Source organism: Rhincodon typus, chromosome 1, assembly GCF_021869965.1.
Source record: "Rhincodon typus isolate 14 chromosome 1, sRhiTyp1.1, whole genome shotgun sequence".
NCBI classification, from domain to species: Eukaryota; Metazoa; Chordata; class Chondrichthyes; order Orectolobiformes; family Rhincodontidae; genus Rhincodon; species Rhincodon typus.
Window position 1 is genome coordinate 12,818,605 of NC_063332.1, and position 20,746 is coordinate 12,839,350.

The 20,746-nt window shown below is 43.1% G+C and overlaps 1 protein-coding gene across 1 annotated transcript in view; it reads left to right on the forward strand.

Annotated features, from left to right (window-relative positions):
• The window catches only part of atrn (attractin), a 233,320-nt gene that overhangs the window by 172,271 nt on the left and 40,303 nt on the right, over window positions 1-20,746 (forward strand). The window contains exons 11-14 of the mRNA XM_048602194.1: window positions 1,440-1,660; window positions 3,010-3,131; window positions 11,365-11,503; window positions 17,917-18,098. Coding sequence (XP_048458151.1) covers window positions 1,440-1,660; window positions 3,010-3,131; window positions 11,365-11,503; window positions 17,917-18,098 — 664 coding nt within the window. The remainder of the gene's footprint in view (window positions 1-1,439; window positions 1,661-3,009; window positions 3,132-11,364; window positions 11,504-17,916; window positions 18,099-20,746) is intronic.

The following is a 20,746-nucleotide window of genomic DNA, read 5'->3' on the forward strand; positions in this document are numbered from 1 at the left end:
GAGTAGATTGGGATTATATTCATTGGAATTCAGAAGATTGAGGGGGGATCTTATAGAAACATATAAAATTATGAAGGGAATAGATAAGATAGAAGTAGAAAGGATGTTTCCACTGGCAGGTGAAGCTACGACAAGCGGGCATAGCCTGAAGATTGAAGGGAGCAGATTTAGGACTGAATTGAGAAGGAATTTCTTCACCCAGAGGGTTGTCAATGTATGGAATTCCTTGCCCAGTGAAGTAGTTGACGCTACTTCTGTAAATGTTTCTAAAAAAAAAAGGTAGATTTTTTTGAACAATAAAGGAATTAAGGGATACGGTGAGAACGCGGGTAAGTGGTCCTGAGTCCACGAAAGGATCAGCCATGATCTTATTGAATGGCGGAGCAGACTCGAAGGGCCAGACGGCCTACTCCTGCTCCGAGTTCTTATGTTCTTATGTACCACTGGTAACTTGTAAACATCAGCACCCACTGACAATTTAAGCTCTTTTCAAATTAATGTTGTTCCTTTAACTTTTGAACTGCAGCCATCCTGTTGATCACTCAGGGGAGTTATGTTCCCATGTACACAGATGAATTGTGGTTGCCCTGGCAAGTCATTATCCCTGCACCCTCTACACATGTTTCTTATTGAGCAAAAATCACATCTGTGGCTATAATTGTTGCAGATCCTTCCTGCATTTGATAATACCTTTTTTTGCATCGTGGGAAAAAATCCTACATCGTCTGTTCATCAATAGGCCATTAACTCATGAAGGTGTTGTCAAGGGGGAAGGTTTAACTGTATCACTGGTGTGGTTATTAAATGTCAATTTAATTCTACGTTTTTGGGATTCAAATTTTCAAGAAGTGTAGTTGTATGTCCATACATATTGGCACTCTCAGCTTGTTAGTTTGTAAATACTATTTGCAGTTCTGCAATTTGACCATAGCAGCTCACTGATTGAGACAAGCCTGTTAAATTTTGAATCAGTACATATCATTGTGGTCTGATTATCTGTGCTGTGCATATTCATATAAACTAGTATATTGAAAAAGTCACTTGATGGTGACTGTATGTTTAATTTCAAAGCTAGATGGCTAGGAATTTGCAATAAATTTGAACATGTGCTGGCAACCCTTAGCAGGGTGGGTGACATCTGTGGAAGAGAAAGGTGAAGTTACATTTCCATAAAGTAGGACATCAATAAGTGATGGGGAAGCCATTTTTGAACAGTTGGGTGCCCTGGATGAAGTAAACCAAGGATGACAATTTCTCTCGAACTACACTTCTTGAAAATTTGAATCCAGAAAACGTAGACTTAGATTGACATTTAATCACCACACCAGTGATACGGTTAAACCTTCCCCCTTAATCCTTTGTTTCAAGGTCTCGGGGAAGATTGTTGAGCAGGATTCTGGACAAGTACAAGGTTGATTTATGTTTTTCTTCATTTTCAGCACAATGTACATTTTTGGTGGGTTCAACAGTCTTCTGCTAAGTGATGTTCTGATGTTCACACCAAGCAGTTGTGAAGCTTTTTCTGATGAAGCGGCATGTGTTGGGGCAGCCCCAGGAGTCCGGTGTGTATGGAATACCGACATGCTGCGATGTGTACCCTGGGAAATAGCATCTGCAGGGGAGGCGCGTCAGATTCTTGATAAGTGCCCCAGCAAGACATGTATGTTTTTAAGATTAATATTTCCTGTTTTGGCATTCTAAGTTAGTATTAAATTCATGTTTCTGAATATTTAACAGCATTTCTTGTGCTTTTCTGCTTTGATTTTAAAACACTTGTTTGACTTGCTGCTGATTTCCAATTGCAAAACCAAACTCTTGATGCTTCGAGAAACCATAGTTAACACTTTGCAAAACGATGACTAGAATAAGCGCATAAGCTGGCTAGGATATTTCTTTTCCATTGTTTTTTCTTGTGTGCTTCAGTCAGTGAAGTGATTTATTTAGATACTACTGACAAGTTGGATTTGTGAAGGCATGAAATTATAAATGGTTTTCTCTGGGTCCTTTGTTTTGAGGATAGTTGGGTTTGAGATAGCTGTACTTCAGTTATTTGTGTGTTTTGAATAACTGTATTGCCGTGGAATTTGTTTCACTGCTTTAGTGAGTTGGGTGAGATTCCTTCTTTTCCTTTTCTGCAGTGCACCACAGGTTTCCCTACGTCTTTCTCTCGCGCGCTCTTGCTTGCCCTCACGTGCTCTTGCTCATTCTCTCCAGCCCCAACCCAATTACCTTGGTAATATGCATCAAAACAGTTCAGGAGGGCAACAGTCAAGCTCTGAGCCCTGGTGTGAGAGTTTTACTGGCACTTACCATACAGGTCTTCATTCACATTAGTAAGGGCATGTTTGACATATGTTGCCTTGGTTGGGAAATGGCTTTAGTTCTTCCCTGTGCTTAATTCTGTGGAGTCTTTGTTTCCTGTTTGAGTCAGTTGATGTTGAATGTTATGGGATAGCTGTAACTGTTGTTGTTGTGAAGAATGAATATTTGCACAACACTGAGCTAAGTGGCTTGGTCATGTCCATGGTGATCTCCAGCACTGATGGACCAACAACAAAATGATATGTATGCTGTGACACTCATTACTGTGGCGGCAACAACAAAATACCTCATTAGAACAGATCAGGGGAAATGGGGCTTGCTTCATTTTTGAGTCGGTGTTTTCTTCATGACAGGATTGATTTGCACAGTTTATGTAATGCATTTACTGCGATATGTCACTTAAGAATATGTATTAAATGGGTTGCACTACAAAAACCAATTTATATGGAAATCTTTTGATGTTTGCAGTACTATTTTGGATCAAGTTCTGTTTGGAAATTCCCTGGAGTTGTAGCAGCAAAACAATCACCAGGCCCTGCTGGTGCTGGAACTACAGTGTGTGTTTCGTTCGGATGAAATTATCTCCATTAGATGGTTGCAGAGTGTAGGAGAAAATATCAGTGCTGGAGTACATAATATTTGTATTTCTGATTAAAAATGTTTTTATTCCATACCACTGTCCTACAGATGCAGATAATGAAAAATGTGATCAGTATACTGATTGCTACAGCTGTACAGTGAATACAAACGGCTGTCAGTGGTGTCATGATAAGTGTCTGTCTAAGAACAGTAACTGCACAGAAGCCACTGTGAGTATGCTGACCAACTCTTTGGAGTGGGTATTATTAATTAATTGCTTTTCATGCATCCTTCTAGAAGGACAGTCTTATAGTATAAACTAATTTTGTTGCTTTGAAAATGACAATGCACAGCCACACCAACTCTAGTTTGGAACATAACAGGCATACATTGCTACACTGTTCATTTTGGTGTAAAGAAATGCATTTACATAGCAATTCAGAATTCCTTTAGTGTCTGTCGCCCCTTCACATTTATCCATGACCAGTTTGACACAGCACAATTCAGGTAATTATGAGGGGGATATTCTTGGTTTGGTCAGAGAGGCGATGTTTCAAGGGAAAGGTAAATCAGGATGGAAGAAGAAACCCTTAAATTCAAATAAAAAAACAGAAAAGCTCAGCAGGTCTGGCAGCATCTGTGGAGAAAAGAATCAGTTAACGTTTCGGATCCGGTGATCCTTCCTCGGATCTTAAATTCAGATAATGGCTTGAGATTCTTAATGTTCACATTACCAACTAAAATACTCCACGTGTTATCAAAAAACAGCTGGATGTTGCAAAGGATTTCAGCCCTGACAATATTCTGGTAGTAACAAAAACAATAGGGGATCAGTTAACTAAGTTAGCTGGAAGGCTCGTTTGAGATTCAGAGTGATGCCATCAGTGTGGGTTCAATTCCTGCACTGGTTGAGTTACCATGAGCGAGTGTCCTTCCCAACATCTCCCCCTTGCCTGAGGTGTGGTGACCCTCTGGTTAAACTACCACCAGTCATCTCTCTGTAATGAGAGACCCTACGGTCCAGCGTGACTATGGCGGCATTATCTTTATCTAGTTAATTGTACTGAAGATGTGCTCCAGGTCTGGCCATGGCTTTAGCCAAGCAGTGCCAGTGCAGCTGCAACGCTGGCATCTACCCAATAATATGAAAACCGCCCAATTATGTCCTGTATGTATAAACTCTGCTGATTAGCACCCCATTAGTCTGTTCTCAATCATCAGTAAAGTGACACAAGGGCTCATCAACAGTGCATCAAGGAGCACTTGGTGGCCATAATCTCTCTGTTGTTCGCTTTGGGTTTTGCCATGGTGACTAGGCTCCAAACCTTATGAAAGCCTTGGAGTCTAACCATGAACAAAAGAGCTATCTTCAGAGGTGACAATAGAGTGATTTGCCCTTCGTGACAAGGCCACATTTGACTGAGTGTGACACTAAGGAGCTGAAGCAAAACTGGAGTCATTGAGAATCGGGGGAAGTCTCTCTGCCGGTTGGAGTCATATCTGACATAAAGGAAGATGATTGTGATATTTGGAAGCCAGTCATCTCAGACACAGGACATCTCTGCAAGAGTTTCTCAGGGTAGGGTCCATGGCTGAACCATCTTCAGCTGCTTCATTCATGACTTCCCCTCATCACAAGGTCAGATGTGGGGATGCCAATTGACTGCACAATGTTCTGCCTTTTGCAGCGTCTCGGATACTGAAGCGGTCTGTATCCAAATACAATAAGACCCGGACAATGTTCAGGTTTAGGCTGAGATGTGATAAGTAACATTCATGTCACACAAGATCCATGCATTGACTATCTCTAATAGGAAGAATCTAACCATCGTACCTTGACGTTTAGTAGCATTACCATTGCTGAATCTCCCATGCTCATCGTGGGACTTAGCATTGCCCAAAGACTGAATTGAAATAGTCATATAAATAGCGTGACTGCTAGAGAAGACCGAGGCTAGAATTGCTGCAGCAAATAATTCATCTCCTGACTCCCCAGAACCAGTCACCATCTATGAGGTGTAAGATGTCCTAGTGATATTATTGCTAGACTATTAATCCAGAATCTCAGCTAATGTTCTAGGGACTTGTGTTCAAATCCTGTGATGGTGGAATTTGAACTCATCAACAAAAAAAATTTAAAAAAAAAAAAACAAAAAAAAATCCCATCTGGTTCACCTGTCTGACATCATTACCTCTGGTCTGGCCTACATGTGACTTCAGACCCCAGCAATGTGGTTGATTCTCAATTGCCCTCTGAAATGGCTTAACAAGCCATTCAGTTGTACCAATAGCTACAAAGTTTCAAACAAATGAAACTGGATGGATCACATTGCATTGACCCAGGCACCAGAAAACACAATGGCAGAAATTGCCCTGCCTACCCTGCAAAGTCGTCTTTCTTAACATCTGGGGGCTGGTTCCAAAATTGGGAGAGCTGTCTCTCGGACTAGTCAAGTAACAGCCTGACATCATCATACTCACGGAATGATACCTTACAGATAATGTCCCAGACACCACTAACACCCTCGCAGGATATGTCCTGCCCAACCGGAGGGACAGAACGAGCAGAGATGGTGGCTCAGTGGTATACGGTTGGGAGGGAGTTGCCCTGAGACTCCTCAGCATTGACTCTCGATCCCACGAAATCTCATGGCTTCAGTTTAACCATGGACAAGGAAACCTGCTGGTTGCCACAAACTGTCCTCCCTTGGCTGATGAATCCATACTTTTCCATGTTTAACAGTAGTTTGACAAAGCACTGAAGATGACAACAGCATAAAATGTACTCTGGATGGGGATTTCAATGTCCACCATCAAGAGTGGTTCGGCAACAGTACTACTGATGGAGCTGGTTGGGTCCTAAAGGACATAGCTGCAAGACTGGGTCTGCAGCAGGTGGCGAGGGAACCAGCGAGTGAAAAACTACTTGACCTCATCCTCTCCAACCTACCGGCTGCAGATGTATATGACTATGACAAGATCGGTAGCAGTGACCGCTGCACAGTGACCGCTGCACAGTTCTTAGGTGGACGAAGTCCTGCCTTTGCATTGAGAATAACCTCCATTCTGTTGTGTGGCGCTATTGCTGTGTGAAATAAGAGAGATGTCGAATAGATCTAGCAACTCCAGAGCGGGCATCCATGAGGCACTGTGGGTCATCAACAGCAGCAGAATTGTGTTCCAGTACAATCTGCAAACTCATGACTTGGCATATCCCCCACAACTATTATCGTCAAGCCAGAGGATCAACCATGGTTCAATGGAGAGAGCAGGAAGGCATGCCAGGAATGGCACCAGGCATACCTGAAAGTGAGGTGTCAACCTGGTGAAGCCACCAGGCAGTACTAAGTGCACACCAAGTAGTGCGAAACATACAGTAGAAGCATTCACAGTGATCTTCAGCCAGGAGTGTCAAGTGGATGATACGTCTAAACACCAACCCCCCCCCCCCGCCCCTGCTCCCGCCTCCCAACACACACAGACACACACACACACGTCTCCAACATTACAGATACCAATCTACAGTCAATTTGTTCCATTCATAGTGATATGAAGAAACGGTTGGAGACACTGGATAGTGCAAAGACTATGGGCCCTGACAATATTCTGGTAATAGTACTGAAGATGTGCACCAGAGGCTGTTCTTCTATCCAAGCTCTTCTAGTATATTCACAGTACTGACATCTAGTCAACAATGTGAGAAATTGCCCAGGTATATCCTGCAACTGAAAAGCAGGGCAAATTCAACCTAGCCAATTAGCGTCTCATCATTAGATTGATGAAAGGTGTCATCAATAGCAATACCTGCTCAGTGAGGCCCAGTTTGGATTCTGCTCAAGTCACTGAGCCCCTGACCTCATGACAGCCTTGTTTCAAACATGGACAAAAGAGCTGAATTCCAGAGATGAAGTGGGCGTGACAGTCCCTGTCATTAAGGCTGCATTCGAATGAGTGTGGCATCAAGAACTCCTAGCAAAACTGAAATCAATGGGTATCGGGGAAAACTCGCTGTGGTAGCAATCATACCTGGCTCATAGGATGGTCATGGTTATTGAAAGTTAGTCACCTCAGTTCCAGGACATCTCTGCAGGAGTGCACAGCCATCTTCAGCTGGTTCATTAATGACCATCCCTCCATCATAAAGTCAGAACTGGGGATGTTCGTTGATGACTGTGCAATGTTTAGCATGATTCACAACTCTTCAGGTACTGAAGCAGTCCATGTTCAAATACAACAAGATCTGGACAGAATCTAGGCTTGGGCTGACAAGTGGCAGGTCACATTTGAGTAACACAAATACCAGGCTGTGACCACCGCCCCTTGACATTCAATGGTGTTACCGTCACTGAACCCCTCACTATCAAGATCCCGGGGGTTACCGTTGACCAGGCACTCAACTGGACTCGCCACATAAACACCGTGGTTATAAGAGCAGGTCAGAGGCTAGGAATACCGTGGTGAGTAACTCACCACCTGACTTCCCATTGTCTGTTCACAATTGACAAGGCACATGTTGGGAGTTTGATAGAATACTCCCCACTTGCCTGGATGGGTGCAGCTCCAACAGCATTCAAGAAGTTTGACACCATCCAGGACAAAGCAGCCCACTTGATTGGAACAACATCCACAAGCATCCGTACTGCCTATAAGTTGCACTGCAGAAATTCACCGAAGATCCTTAGACACATCTTCCAAACCCACGACCACTTCTATCTGGAAGGACAAGGGCAGCAGATACCTCGGAACACCACTAACTTCAAGTTCCCCTCCAAGCCACTCCCCATCCTGACTTGGAAGTATATTGCTGTTCCTTTACTGGGTCAAAGTGCTGGAATTCTGTCCGTAATGGTATTGAGAGTCAATCCACAGCAGGAGGAATACAGGGGTTCAAGAGTGCAGCTCGCCATCACCTTCTCAAGGGTAACTGGAGTTGGGCAATGAATGCTGGCCAGCCAGCAACACCCACATCCCACAAATGCATGAAAAAAAGAATATTCAAGGTCACAGTATATTCCCCGCTTGGATAGGTGCAGCTCTCGCAATACTCAAGAAACTTGACACCATTCAGGACAACGGAGCTCTCTTGAATAATACCACATCTACAACGTTCACTCCCTTCACCACCAACACTCAGTAGCAGCAGTATGTACTTTGTACAGAGATGCACAGCAAAGATTCTTTAAAGCTCCTTCGACTGCATCTTTCAGGCCCATGATCGTGATCGCTATGACAGACAAAGGCAGCAGATCTGCGACAATTTGACCACCTGCAAGTTATCCTTGAAGCCATTCACAAGCCTGACTTGGAAGTATGTTATTGATGTAACTTGGTCAAAATCCTGGAACTCCCTCCGTAATCGTACAGAGGGTATGCCTGCACAAAGGGACTGCTGCAGTTCAAGAAGGCTGCTTGCTAGCACTCACTGAAGCGCAACCAGGAATGAGTGACAAGGCCATGTTGTGTTACAACATAAGTAAAATCGATGGTAAAAGAAAACAGCAGTTAGAACCTTGCTATAATTTTATAATTAAAGAATGACATCCCTCAAAGTGCAGCATTTCCTCTGACACCACTTGAATATCTGCATAAATTATGCACCGATGCCTTGGAGTAGGGCTTCAAGACTTTGGGAAACTAAGATAGGAAATCTTCTGCTGATGGAGCATATACTTCATCGGTAACCTCTAACTGTATAAAAACAAGAATAGGGATGAAAAATGCATAGTCATTCATTTATGTATACAGTAAATATTTTTTAAAGATCAGATTGTACACACGTTTTTTGCCTGCAAACTTGATCTGTTTGTTCAGACAGTAAAATCATTAATCCTACAATCATTTAACTTTATCAAAAAAAAATTCTCTCAGTAAGTGGATAACAAGTAGATTCGAAGTAATAAGGGAGCAAGAGTGGGTGTAAGGCAACTTATTTCCATAATACTGAAGAGATTGCAGCCAAGGGTTGCTTAAAGAAATAAATTACAAAATAAGCAACTGATTAAATCTTAATTCATTTGGTACACTGTTACTGTTGCACTGGCAATATTGGAGTAAAGGTCTTTTCATTGACAAGCTTTGTTGTATGGTATACAATTCACCCCGCTTAGTGACGTAAGACCAGAAGGAGCAGAAGTAGACCATTTGGCTCACTGAGTCTGGTCTGCCATTCAATGAGATCATGGATGATCTGATAATCCTCCCCTCCACTTTCCTGCTTTATCCCTATAACTCTTAATCCCCTTACTAATTACAAATCTAACTGTCTCGGCCTTTAACATCCAGCTTCGGCGGTCATGTATTTCACAGATTCACCACATTCTGAGAGAAGAATTTCAATCTGAGATTATACTGTTTGGTTTTAGACTCTGCCACAAAAGGAAGCAATCTCTCAGCATGAAAATTGTTAGACCACCGGGGAATCTTGATTGTTTCAATAAGATCTCTTATTCTTCACAACACTTCCAAATGTACTCAACCTTCACTTTATGAGAAAATTCCTCCGTACCTGGAATCAATGTACTGAACCTTCTCCAGACTGCATTCAATGCTGCTATTATCTTGCGTCTTGCTCAGTTTACGGAACAGCTGATTTACGATGCAGAGTGACGCTCATAGTGAGTTCCATTTCACATACCAGCTGAGGTGACAGCAAAGGTTCTGCCTTCTCAGCCATGCCCCTTGTATGAGACATTGTGACCCTTCAGTTAAATTCACTAACAGTCATCTTTGTCTATGAGAGAGCAGTTCTGAGACTATAGCGACTTTACCTTTAAGGCCATAAGAATGTAAGAATTATAATAGGAGTGGGCTGTTTGGCCTCTCAAGCCTGTTTCACCATTCAGTAGGATCGTAATTGATCAGACATACTTCAAGTTCACTTTTCTGCCCTTTCGTCATCACCCTTCAATTTCCCTATGATAAACAACTGATCTATCTGAGACGTAAGTATGCACAGGCACTCTGTCCCACAATTCTATGTGGCAACCAAGTCCAAAGACACTAAACACTTCAAGAGAAGAGATGAGAAATTTCAGTCTTAAATTGGTGCCCCTTTATTCAGAGACTGTGCCCTCTGGTCCTCGACTCTCCCGTGAGCAGTTACCCTGTCAATCCCTTAAGAGTCCTATATGTTTCAATGTCATTACCTGTCATTCTTTACCATCTTCCTTTTTGATAAGGGGACAAACTGTTCACAGTATTCTAGGTGTGGTCTGACTGGTGCCTTGTATAAAATCAAAACACAAAATTGGCAATAAAAACAATACGTGCTAGAGAAACTCCATTTGTGGAGAGGTAAACTGAGTTCACGGGAACAGTTTTTAGTTCAATATAACTCTTCTTCAGGAAGTGACTTGTATATTTTTAACAAGACCTCCTTTTATCCTGCATTTCCTTTGAAATAAAGGTCAACATCTTGTTTGTTTTCCCTGTGGGTGGCATGTTGGCACAGTGGTTAGCATTGTTGCCTCATCGTGCCAGGGACCTAGGTTCAATTGTCTGTGTGGACTTTGCATGTTCTCCCCATGTCTCTGCATGGGTTTCGTCCGGGTGTTCTGGTTTCCGTCCCACAGTCCAGAGATGTGCAGGTGAGGTGGATTGACCGCGCTAAATTACCTAGTGTCCAAGGATGTGCAGGGTCTATGTAGGGATTCTATCATTCCATTATTTGCTGAATTTGGATGCCAGCTTTTTGAGATGTGTATGCAAGGACCCGTAAACCCATTTGTCTTGCAGTTTTCTGCAATCTTTTTCCAATTTAGTAATGTTCAGCTCCTCTTTTCTTCCTGCCAAAATGTGTAACCTATTTTCCCAAGTTACAGTCCATTGCTAAGATTTTGTACACTCGCATATGGCAGTTTGCATTTATGTAGTACTTGTAATGCGTTTTAAAATGTCTCGATGAATATCAGCATTTTTGAACAAAATGGGATAGTAGGACTGATGACCAGAAGCTTGATAAGAGTTGGGTTTGAAGGGGTATCTTAAAGGACAGAATTCAGAGTTGAAAGTTCTCATGGAGTAATTTCAGACCTCGACCAGTCAATGCTGATCATCATGGATACAGCATGAAAATCAGGACTGTGTAAAGGTCTAGAATTAGAGGAAAAGGAGCTAATGGAGAGAGAAAGACTGAGTCCATGATGGAATTTGAACCCAAGAATGATATATTAACATAGAGGTTGTTACCGGATTAGAAGCAGAGATGTGCTAGTAAGAACAGACTTAGTCTGTGAACAGTATCATCAAGTTTGATAAGGGGGAAGTGATTAGGATGAGTTTATGGACAAGGAATTGTGAATTGCTGCCCAGGAGCATATTGAAATAGTCAAATCCTGAGACTTTTAGTTGATGAAGGTGCATGTCATTATGTCATAGTGTTCTGATTTTGACTCTTGGTTTGTATTATGTTAAAGCATTGCCATGGATGTGGAATATACAAAATATTTCTAATTTTTTTTATAGGTATTAATCTGGGATTATGAAGCTTGTCCAAAAGATAAACCAGAGTATGTTTGTAATAAGCTGACTAGTTGTAAAAGCTGTGCCATGGACCAGAACTGTCAGTGGGAAGCCAGGAACCAGGAGTGCATCCCGTTACCTGGTATGTTTGTTTGTTTGTTCGTTACGCTTGAAATACCTTTTAATGCTCTAACTTGTTCAGTCAAGCTGATAATTTTGTTCAACCCCCCAAGTCTTGCTGTGGCAACTATTGTTCCCCAGGAATGTAAATTAGTTGTTGAACAAAGAAGTAGTGCAAGTAGACAATTTTGTGGGGAGGATAACCAGTGGGGAGGCGAAGGCCTAGTGTATTATCTCTGGATTAACAGTCCAGCGACCATGTTCTGGGGATCCGGGTTCGACTCCCGCCATGGCAGATGGTGGAATTTGAATTCGATAAATATCTGGAATTAAGAATCAAGTGGTGACCATGAATCCATTATCGATTGTCAGAAAAACCCATCCGGTTCACTGATGTCCTTTTCGGGAAGGAAACTGCCTTCCTTACCTGGTCTGGCCTACATGTGACTCCAGACCCACAGCAATGTGGTTGACTCTGAACTGCCTGATGGGCAATAAATGCTGCCCAGCCAGCAACGCCCTCATCCCGTGAATGAATTTAAAAAAAAAAAAAAAAGTTTAGTGACTGTCCATTCTCAGTATTCCACTCGATGGCCCTTGTTACTTCTTAATTCTTTGAAATGAGCAGCTCTATCATTCAAACTCCTTACTCTTGCTTAACTGCCTTCTGTTGTGCTGCATGTAGTGTAATTTGTGTGGAATGTCTTTCATAATTCATGAAAGTTGCATCATTGATCCACTTCATTGTAGTATTAACATCGTTCTCAGGCCTAGTCCCAGTTTAATTACAAGCTGAAATTATCCTGTATTGAAAGATTTTGGGAAAATTAAAAGAATGTATCATATTCTGGAATGAAAACAAAGTTGTTGGAAAAGCTCAGCAGGTCTGGCAGCATCTGTGAAGAAAAAAATCAGTGTTAACCGTTTCAGGTCCGGTGAGCCTCAAAACGGTTCTGAGGAAGGGCCACGGGACCCGAAACATTAACTCTGATTTTTTTTTTCTTCACAGATACTGCCAACCTGCTGAGCTTTTCCAGCAACTTTGTTTTTGTTTCAGAGATAGTAGGAACTGCAGATGCTGGAGAATCTGAGATAACAAGGTGTAGAGCTGGATGAACACAGCAGGCCAAGCAGCATCAGAGGAGCAGGAAGGCTGACGTTTCGGGCCTAGACCCTTATCCAGCTGTACACCTTGTTATCTCTAACTTTGTTTTTGTTCCTGATTTACAGCATCTGCAGTTCTTTCGGTTTTTATTTAGTATCCATATTCTGGTCTCCCTGCGAAAGGAAAGATGCTAAACTTGAAAGGGTTCACAAAACTATTTACAAGAATGTTGCCAGGGTTGGAGGGTTTAAGCTATAGGGAGAGGCTGAATAGGCTGGGGCTTTTTTCCTTGCTGTCTTGGAAGTTGAGGGGTGACCTTTAGGTTTAAAAAAATCATGAGGGCCATGGATAGGCTGAATAGTCGGTCTCTTTCCCAGAGTAGGCGAGTCCAGAAATTGAGGGCCCAGGTTTACGTGAGAACGAAGGAAGCTGAGAGGCAACTTTTCATGCTGAGTGGTGCGTGTATGAAACGAGCTGCCAGAGGGAGTGGTGGAGGCTAGTACAATTACAACATGTAAAAGGCATCTGGTTGGGTACATGAATGAGAAGAGTTCAGAGGGATTTGGGCCAAATGCTGGCAAATGGGACTAGATTAATTTAGGATAGGTCGACATGGACAAGTTGGACCGAAGGGCCTGTTTCCATGCTGTGCAGCTCTCTGACTTCATACTCTGCTTAACTTCCTTTGATAGCCATAGTTGGTTTAGCCCTGTCTTAGAATCCTTCCTTCTTAACTGGAATGGACATGTCTGCCACTGCTTGCTTACTGTCATTCTTGTGCTAATGTATCCACCAGTTTATTTTGGCTAACTCTATCCTCATTTCATTGTAATTCCCCTCACTCACATTAAACAGTTGTTTCTGACCCGAGTTTCTCACTCAAGGTGAATATTGCATTTGTCATGTTATGATCAATTCTTCCTGGGCAATTTTATTTGGATGTCATCTGTTAAACCTGCCTCATTACCCATGACCCATGGCCTGCTTCCTAGTTATCTCCATGACATATTAGTCGAGGACATATTGCTCCCAACCTGTTTAGCCTTTGCACATAAGACCATAGCTCTAACCCAGTGTGGCTTCTCTGAACTGCCTTGACTGAACTACTTTCAGTACTCCAGATGTGATCTCACCAGCAAAGAGAGATTGTGTTGGAGAAATTGTTGCAATTGAAGGCTGATAAATCTCTAGAGCCTGATAATCTACATCCCAGATTACCTTTTCTAATTCATTTGTGGGATGTGGGTGTCGCTGGCTGGCCAACATTTATTGCCTGTCCCTTGTTGCCCTTGAGAACGTGGTAGTGAGCTGCCGCCTTGAACTGCTGCAGTCCACCTGCAGTGGGTTGACCCATAATCCCATTAGGGAGGGAATTGCAGGATTTGGACCCAGTGACAGTGGAGGAACGGTGATATATTTCCAAGTCAGGATGCTGAGTGGCTTGGAAGGGAACTTGAAGGTGGTGGTGTTCCCATGTATCTGCTGCCCTTGTCCTTCTAGATGGAAGTGGTTGTGGGGTTGGAGGGTGCTGTTTGTGGATGTTTGGTGAATTTCTGCAGTGCATCTTATAGATTGTACACATTGCTGCTGCTGCTGCTGCTGCTGCTGCTGCTGAGCGTCAGTGGTGGAGGGAATGCATACTTGTAGATTTAGTGCTAATCAAGCGAGCTGCTTTGTCCTGGATGGTGTCAAACGTCTTGAGTATTGTTGGGGCCACTGATTCCAGGCAAGTGGAGAGTATTCCATCACACTCCTGTCTTGTGCCTTGTAGATGGTGGACAGGCTTTGAGGAGTCAGGAGGTGAATTACTCGCTGCCATATTCCTAGTTTCTAACCTGCTGTTGTAGCCACTGTGTTAATGTGGTGAGTCCAGTGAGTTTCTGGTCAATGATAATCCCAAAGGATGTTGATAGTGCGGGATTCAGTGATGGTAACACCGTTGAATGCCAAGGGACGGTGGTTAGATTGTCTCTTATTGGTGATGGTCATAGCCAGGCATTTGTGTGGCGCGGATGTCACTTACCACTTGTTAGCCCAACCCTGGATATTGTCCAGATCTTGTTGCATTTGAACGTGGACTGCTTCAGTATCTGGGGAGGTCACGAATGGTGCTGAACATTGTGCAATCGTTGACGAACATTCCCACTTCTGACCTTATGATGGAAGCAAAGTCCTTGATGAAGCAGTTGAAGATGGTTGGCCCTAGAACACTACCCTGAGGAACACCTGTAGAAGTGTCCTGCAGCTGAGATGATTGACCTCCAACCATCACGACCATCTTCCTATGTGTCAGGTATGACTCCAACCACCTTAGAGTTTTCCCCCAATCCTAATTAATTCCACTTTTGCTCGGGATCCTTGATCCCACAGTCAGTTGAATGCAGCCTTGATGTAAATGGCTGTCACTCTCGCCGTACCTCTGGAATTCAGCTCTTTTGTCCATGTTTGAACCAAGGCTGTAACGAGGTGAGGAGCTAAATAGCCCTGGCGGAACCCAAACTGGATGTCGCTGAGCAAGTTATTGCTGAGCAGGTGCTTCTTGATAGCACTGGTGATACCGTCCATCACTTGACTGATGATTGAGAAGAGACTGATGGGGTGGTAATTGGTCGGGTTGGATTTGTCCTGCTTTTTATGTACAGGACATTGGACAATTTTCCACATTGCTGGGAAGATACCAGTGTTGTAACTGTACTGCAACAGCTTGCCTAGGGGAGCAGCAAGTTCTGGAGCACAGGTCTTCAATACTGTTGCCGGAATGATGTCAGGGCCCGTGGCCTTTGCAGTATCCAGTGTCTCCAACCATTTCTTAATATCTCGCGGAGTGAATCGAATTGGCTGAAGACTGGTATCTGTAATGCTGGGGACCACTGGAGGAGGCCGCGATGGATCATCCACTCCTTGCTTGTTGCTGAAGCTTTCTGTGAAAGTTTCTGCCTTGTCTTCTGCACTGATGTGCTGGGCTCCTCCATCATTCAGGATGGGGATATTTGTGGAACCACCTCTTCCAGTGAGTTGTTTAATCATCCACCACCATTCACAACTGGATGTAGTCGGACTGCAGAGCTTCGATCTGATCCGTTGGTTGTGGGATCGCTTAGCTGTGTCTGTCACTTGCTGCTTATGCTGTTTGGCATGCAAGTAGTCCCGTTTGGTTGCTTCACCAGGCTGACACAGCATCTTCAAGTGTGCCTGGCGGTGCTCCTGGTATTCCCTCCCACACTCTCCATTGAACCAGGGTTAATTCCCTGGCTTGTTGGTAATGGTTGAGTGGGGGATATGTTGGGCCATGTGGTTACAAATTGTACTGGAGTACAATTCTGTTGCTGTTGCTGTTGATGGCCACAGCGCCTCATAGTGGCCCAGTCTTGAGTTGCTAGATCTGTGCGAAGTCTGTCCCATTTAGCACAGTGATAGTGCCACACAACACGATGGAAGTTATTCTCAATGTGAAATCTGGACTACGTCTCCACAAGGTCTGTGTGTAGTGGTTGCTCATACTGATACTGTTGTGGACAGATGCAACTGCAGCTGGGAGATTGGTAAGGATGAGGTCAAGTATGTTTTTTCCCTCTTGGTTTCCTCACCACCTGCCGCACGCCCAGTCTAGCAGCTATGTCCTTTAGTACCTGACCAGCTCGATGAGTAGTACTGCTGCTGAGCCATTCTTGGTGGTGGACATTGAACTCCTCCACCCAGAGTACATTTTGTGCCCTTGCTTCCTCTTAAGTGTTGTTCAACATGGTGGAGTACTGATTCATCAGCTGAGGGAGCACAGTATGTGGTAATCAGCAGGATTACCTTGCCTGTGTTTAACCTGAAGCCATGAGACTTTATGGGGTCTAGCATCACTTTTGAGGACTCTCAGAGCAACCCCATCCTGACTGTATACCACTGTGCCGCCACCTCTACTGGATCTCTCCTGCTAGTGATACAGGACATATCCAGGGAGGGTGATGGTGGTGACTGGGACATAGTCATACTCACAGAATTATACTGTAAAGATAATGTGAGGCTGTTGCTTGACTAGTCTGAGAGATTTTGGAACCAGCCCCCAGATGCTAATAAAGACAACTTTGCAGGGGAGACAGGGTAATTTCTGCCGTTGACCTTTCCGGTGCCGAGGTCGATACAGTGTGATCCATCTGGTTTCATTTGTTTGAGACTTTGTAGTGAATGGTACAACTGGATGGCTTGCTGGGCCATTTCAGAGGGCAATCGAGAATCAACCACATTACTGTAGGTCTGGAGTCACATGTAGGTGAGGGAGGCAGATTTCCTTCCCTGAAGGACATTAGTGAACCAGATGGGTTTTTCTGACAATTGACAATGATTTCATGGTGATCAGTAGATTCTGAATTCCCAATTTTTTTTTCTTTTGTTTTTTTTTGTTTTTTTTTCCTCCCAATATATTGAATTCAACTTTGGGATTTGAACCCGGGTCCCCAGAATATTTTCTGAGTTTCTGGATTAATAGTCAAGCAATAATACCACTAAGCCATTGCCTACCCGTGGGAAGTGGTCCGAGAAGTAGTGGATGTCAGGGCAATTGTCTTCCAAGGTTCTTTGGACTCTGGAATAGTTCCTACAGATTAAAGAGGAGCTAATGTAACCCCACTATTTAAAAAGAGAGGTAGAGAGAAAATGTAATTATAAACTATTGAGTCTGACGTCGGTAGTGGGGACAATGCTGCAGTCCATTGTACAAGAACAAGGATGCTTTGCTGCAACTGCACAGGGCATTGGTGTGGCCACTCCTTAAATACTGCATGTATTTTTGATCACTTCTGAGGAAGAATGTTCTTGCTTTAGAGGGAGTGCAGCGAAGGCTAACCAAATTGCTTCCCGGAATGGCAACACTGATATATGATGGGATGCTAAGTTAGGATGATATTCATTGGAGTTTAGAAGTTGGGGGCCATGGGCATTGGGAATATCACAGAAGCATATAAAATTCTAACAGGACCAGATAGGTTAGATGCAGGAAGAATGTTCCTGATGGTGGGGGAGTCTAAAACCAGACGTCCTAGTTTATGTAAACCTTTTAGGACTGAGATGAGGAGAAATTTCTTCAGTAAGAGAGTGGTGAATTCGCTACCACAAAGTGGTTGAGGCCAAAGCATTGTGTTTTCAAGAAGGAGGTAGGTATAGCTGTTGTGGCTAATGGGACCAAGGGATATTGGTGGGGGGTGGGGGTACTGAGTTTGGAATCAGCCATGATTGTGTTTCTATGTCTTGCAATTATGTATTTTGACTTTCAATTAACAGTTAAGGGAAGTACTGTTGTATTTCATTTTGAAGTGTTTAATTTTCAAATTTGGGAATTACAGAAACCATCTGTGGAGAGAGCTGGCACTTGGTAGGAAACTCGTGTTTGACAATCACCACTGCAAAAGAAAACTATGATAATGCTAAGTTGTTCTGTCGGAGTCAAAATGCAGCACTTGCCTCACTTACATCACAGAAAAAAGTTGAATTTGTTCTCAAGGAGTTGCAGATAATGCATGTGTTGGTGAGTTCAGTTTGTTTTGTTTTGGTTGAACTGAATCTGTTAATTCTGAATCAGTCATTTGTATCTGTATGAAAATAGCAATTCTGTTTGCTTTATGTTGAGTGAATAGATTGTGTTTTGGGATTAGAGAACATTTTCGCAGCAGACTCAAAGGAGGCATTAGTCCCCAACAAAAAGGTAAACATTTGAGTGATTTAAGATAAGTAATTGATAATTGTTGAATTGAAAACTCCTATATTTGACCTGAAATAAAATTAAGTTTCAACTGAAATTTTAATGTTGCAAGCTCAGACAGCACTTAACACACCTGAGCAAGCCTGTACTAATTGATTCTTAAGTGTGAACTGTCGTATTATTCAATTCTTGAAGCATTATAGCAAACTTGTACTTGAATGAAACTGGACGTGATTGGGACCTAAAAACCCTAGCCAGGGAATTGGAAAAGCAGTAGCAACAATTCTGATAAAATTCAGGGAAAGAAGGGATTTCAGTGAAGGTAATCAGATAATGGAGTCATCTACGAATTAAGAAATAACAAGCAATATAAGCCTTTGATTTCAAGCCTACAGAAACTTAAACTTTTGAGAAAGTTATGTCCAAATATTGGAAACAAGCAGTGTAAATAAAGTGATGAGAATGGTAAGCTTTAATTTTTGCACAGAATAAGGAACAACTATGGGCTGTGTATTATTCAATAAAACAAAACAATTAGCACAAGGGTTGAGATCCAGAGGACACTGATTTAAGGTGAATGATAACAGACTGGTCATGAAAAGCTCTCTTTATGGCGTAAGTGGTGACACAATGCCTGCGAACAGTACAGGCAGATTGGTGGCTTTTGCAAGGGAATGGAGTAATTTTCTGAAGACAAATTCAAGTACAGAGTGGCAGGAAAGTGTTTTTTTAATTAGATTTATTATTGTCACAGTTACCAAGATACAGTGAAATTGTATTGCATGCTAACCAGACAAACCATACCTGATTGAAGTACATCAGGGTAATAGAACAGAATGCAGAATATAGTGTTACAGCTTCAGAGAAGGTGCAGGCAAACTCGAATGTATGAGACGCTTATTCATAAGTCTGGGAGCAACTGGGAGGAAACAGTTGCTGCAGTAACAAGAGCCAAGTGGCCGCCTCCGTGGTGGAGCCATGCTTGTATGAAAATAAATTTGAAGTGACAAATGAATGAGCCATACTAGATTTAGTATGAGTGAGTGAATGACATGGGATTGACTGGTATTCTGATGCAAAGGAGCAATGTGGTAGTTGTGACTGTAATGATTTGAGGAAAAGAGAATTATTAGCCCAGATCTGAAAATGGAACCTGATTACCATCCTGTCTGGAAAGCAATGAGATATAGGCAATAAATATTGGTCCTGGTCTGTGATGCTCACGTCCAATGAATGAATTTCAAAAAGAAAATTAGCTTCAGAAGATGAGAAATAAGTTTTTAAAAAAAAGACAGTGCTGAAGAAACCCAGCAGGTCTAACGATACCTGTGGAGTGAAAAAGTTAATGTTTCGAGTCCAGTATAATTGTTCTTCACAACTTTGCAGTAAGCTGGGTTGAAACTGTACATGAGCAAAACCTACAGATAAACAATCGTATTTAGCACGATTCAGAATTAGTGCATCCTTCCAAAAGTGGTTGTTTTGGCTGGCCAGCATTTCTTGCTTGTCCCTCGTTGCACTTGAGCATGTGGTGGAGAGCTCCATTCTTGAATTGCCACAGTTCATATTCTGTGGGTTGACCCAGAATGGCTTTAGGGAGGGAATGCCAGGATTTTGATCCAGCATAGTGAAGGATTGACGATACGTTTCTAAGTCAGGATGGTACAAGGCTTGGAGGGAACTTGCAGATTGAAATTGGCGGGTATCGTGTCGGTATTGCAGATGTGGCCGCAAGGGGATTAGGGCTGAGAGCTAAATATCCAAGGGTATGTGTCCTATTGAAAGGACAGGCAGGTGGACAGACGAGGTGGGGTTGATTTGTAACAAATAGAATTAAACCGATAGCAAGAAATGAAATTTGAGTTGGAAGGTATAAAATCGACGTGGATAGAGTTGAGGAACCGCACAGGAGAAAAGACCCTAAGGGATGTTATGTACAGTAGTCCGGATATGGAGCAGGAAATAAATCAGGAAATAGAAAAGGCATTTTAGAGAGGTGTAAGTCAGTAATCCTGGAGGACTTCACTATGTAGGTGAATTGGGGAGGTCAGGTTTGTGGCAGAACCCAAAAAAAGGAATTTGTGGAATGTGTATGTGAAAGTGTTTTGAAACAGATTGTGGTAGAGCCCACGAGGGAACAGGCAATTCTCGATTTGGTGATGTGTCATTAGGCTCCACCTCAGCCCGGGGTCTTGGGCGAGCGAGGGGCAGGTCCCAGGCTGACTCCCTGGGCCCAGGCTTCAGGTCCGCAGCTAGGCCCGGGTGCCTTAAGGAGCGGAAGCATTGGCAAAAAGGATGGAAGGTGGACTGGCAGCAGCGCCTGGAGTAACATTGGATAGGGATCCCCAGGCCCATGGCTTCAGCTCAGACGGGGCAATTGTGGGAGTAGCGGTCTGTAACCAAGACCTCGGAGCCCGTTACATAGGTCAGGAGCCTATTTCAGAGACTCTAGCTGATGTCAAACTGTGGCTGGA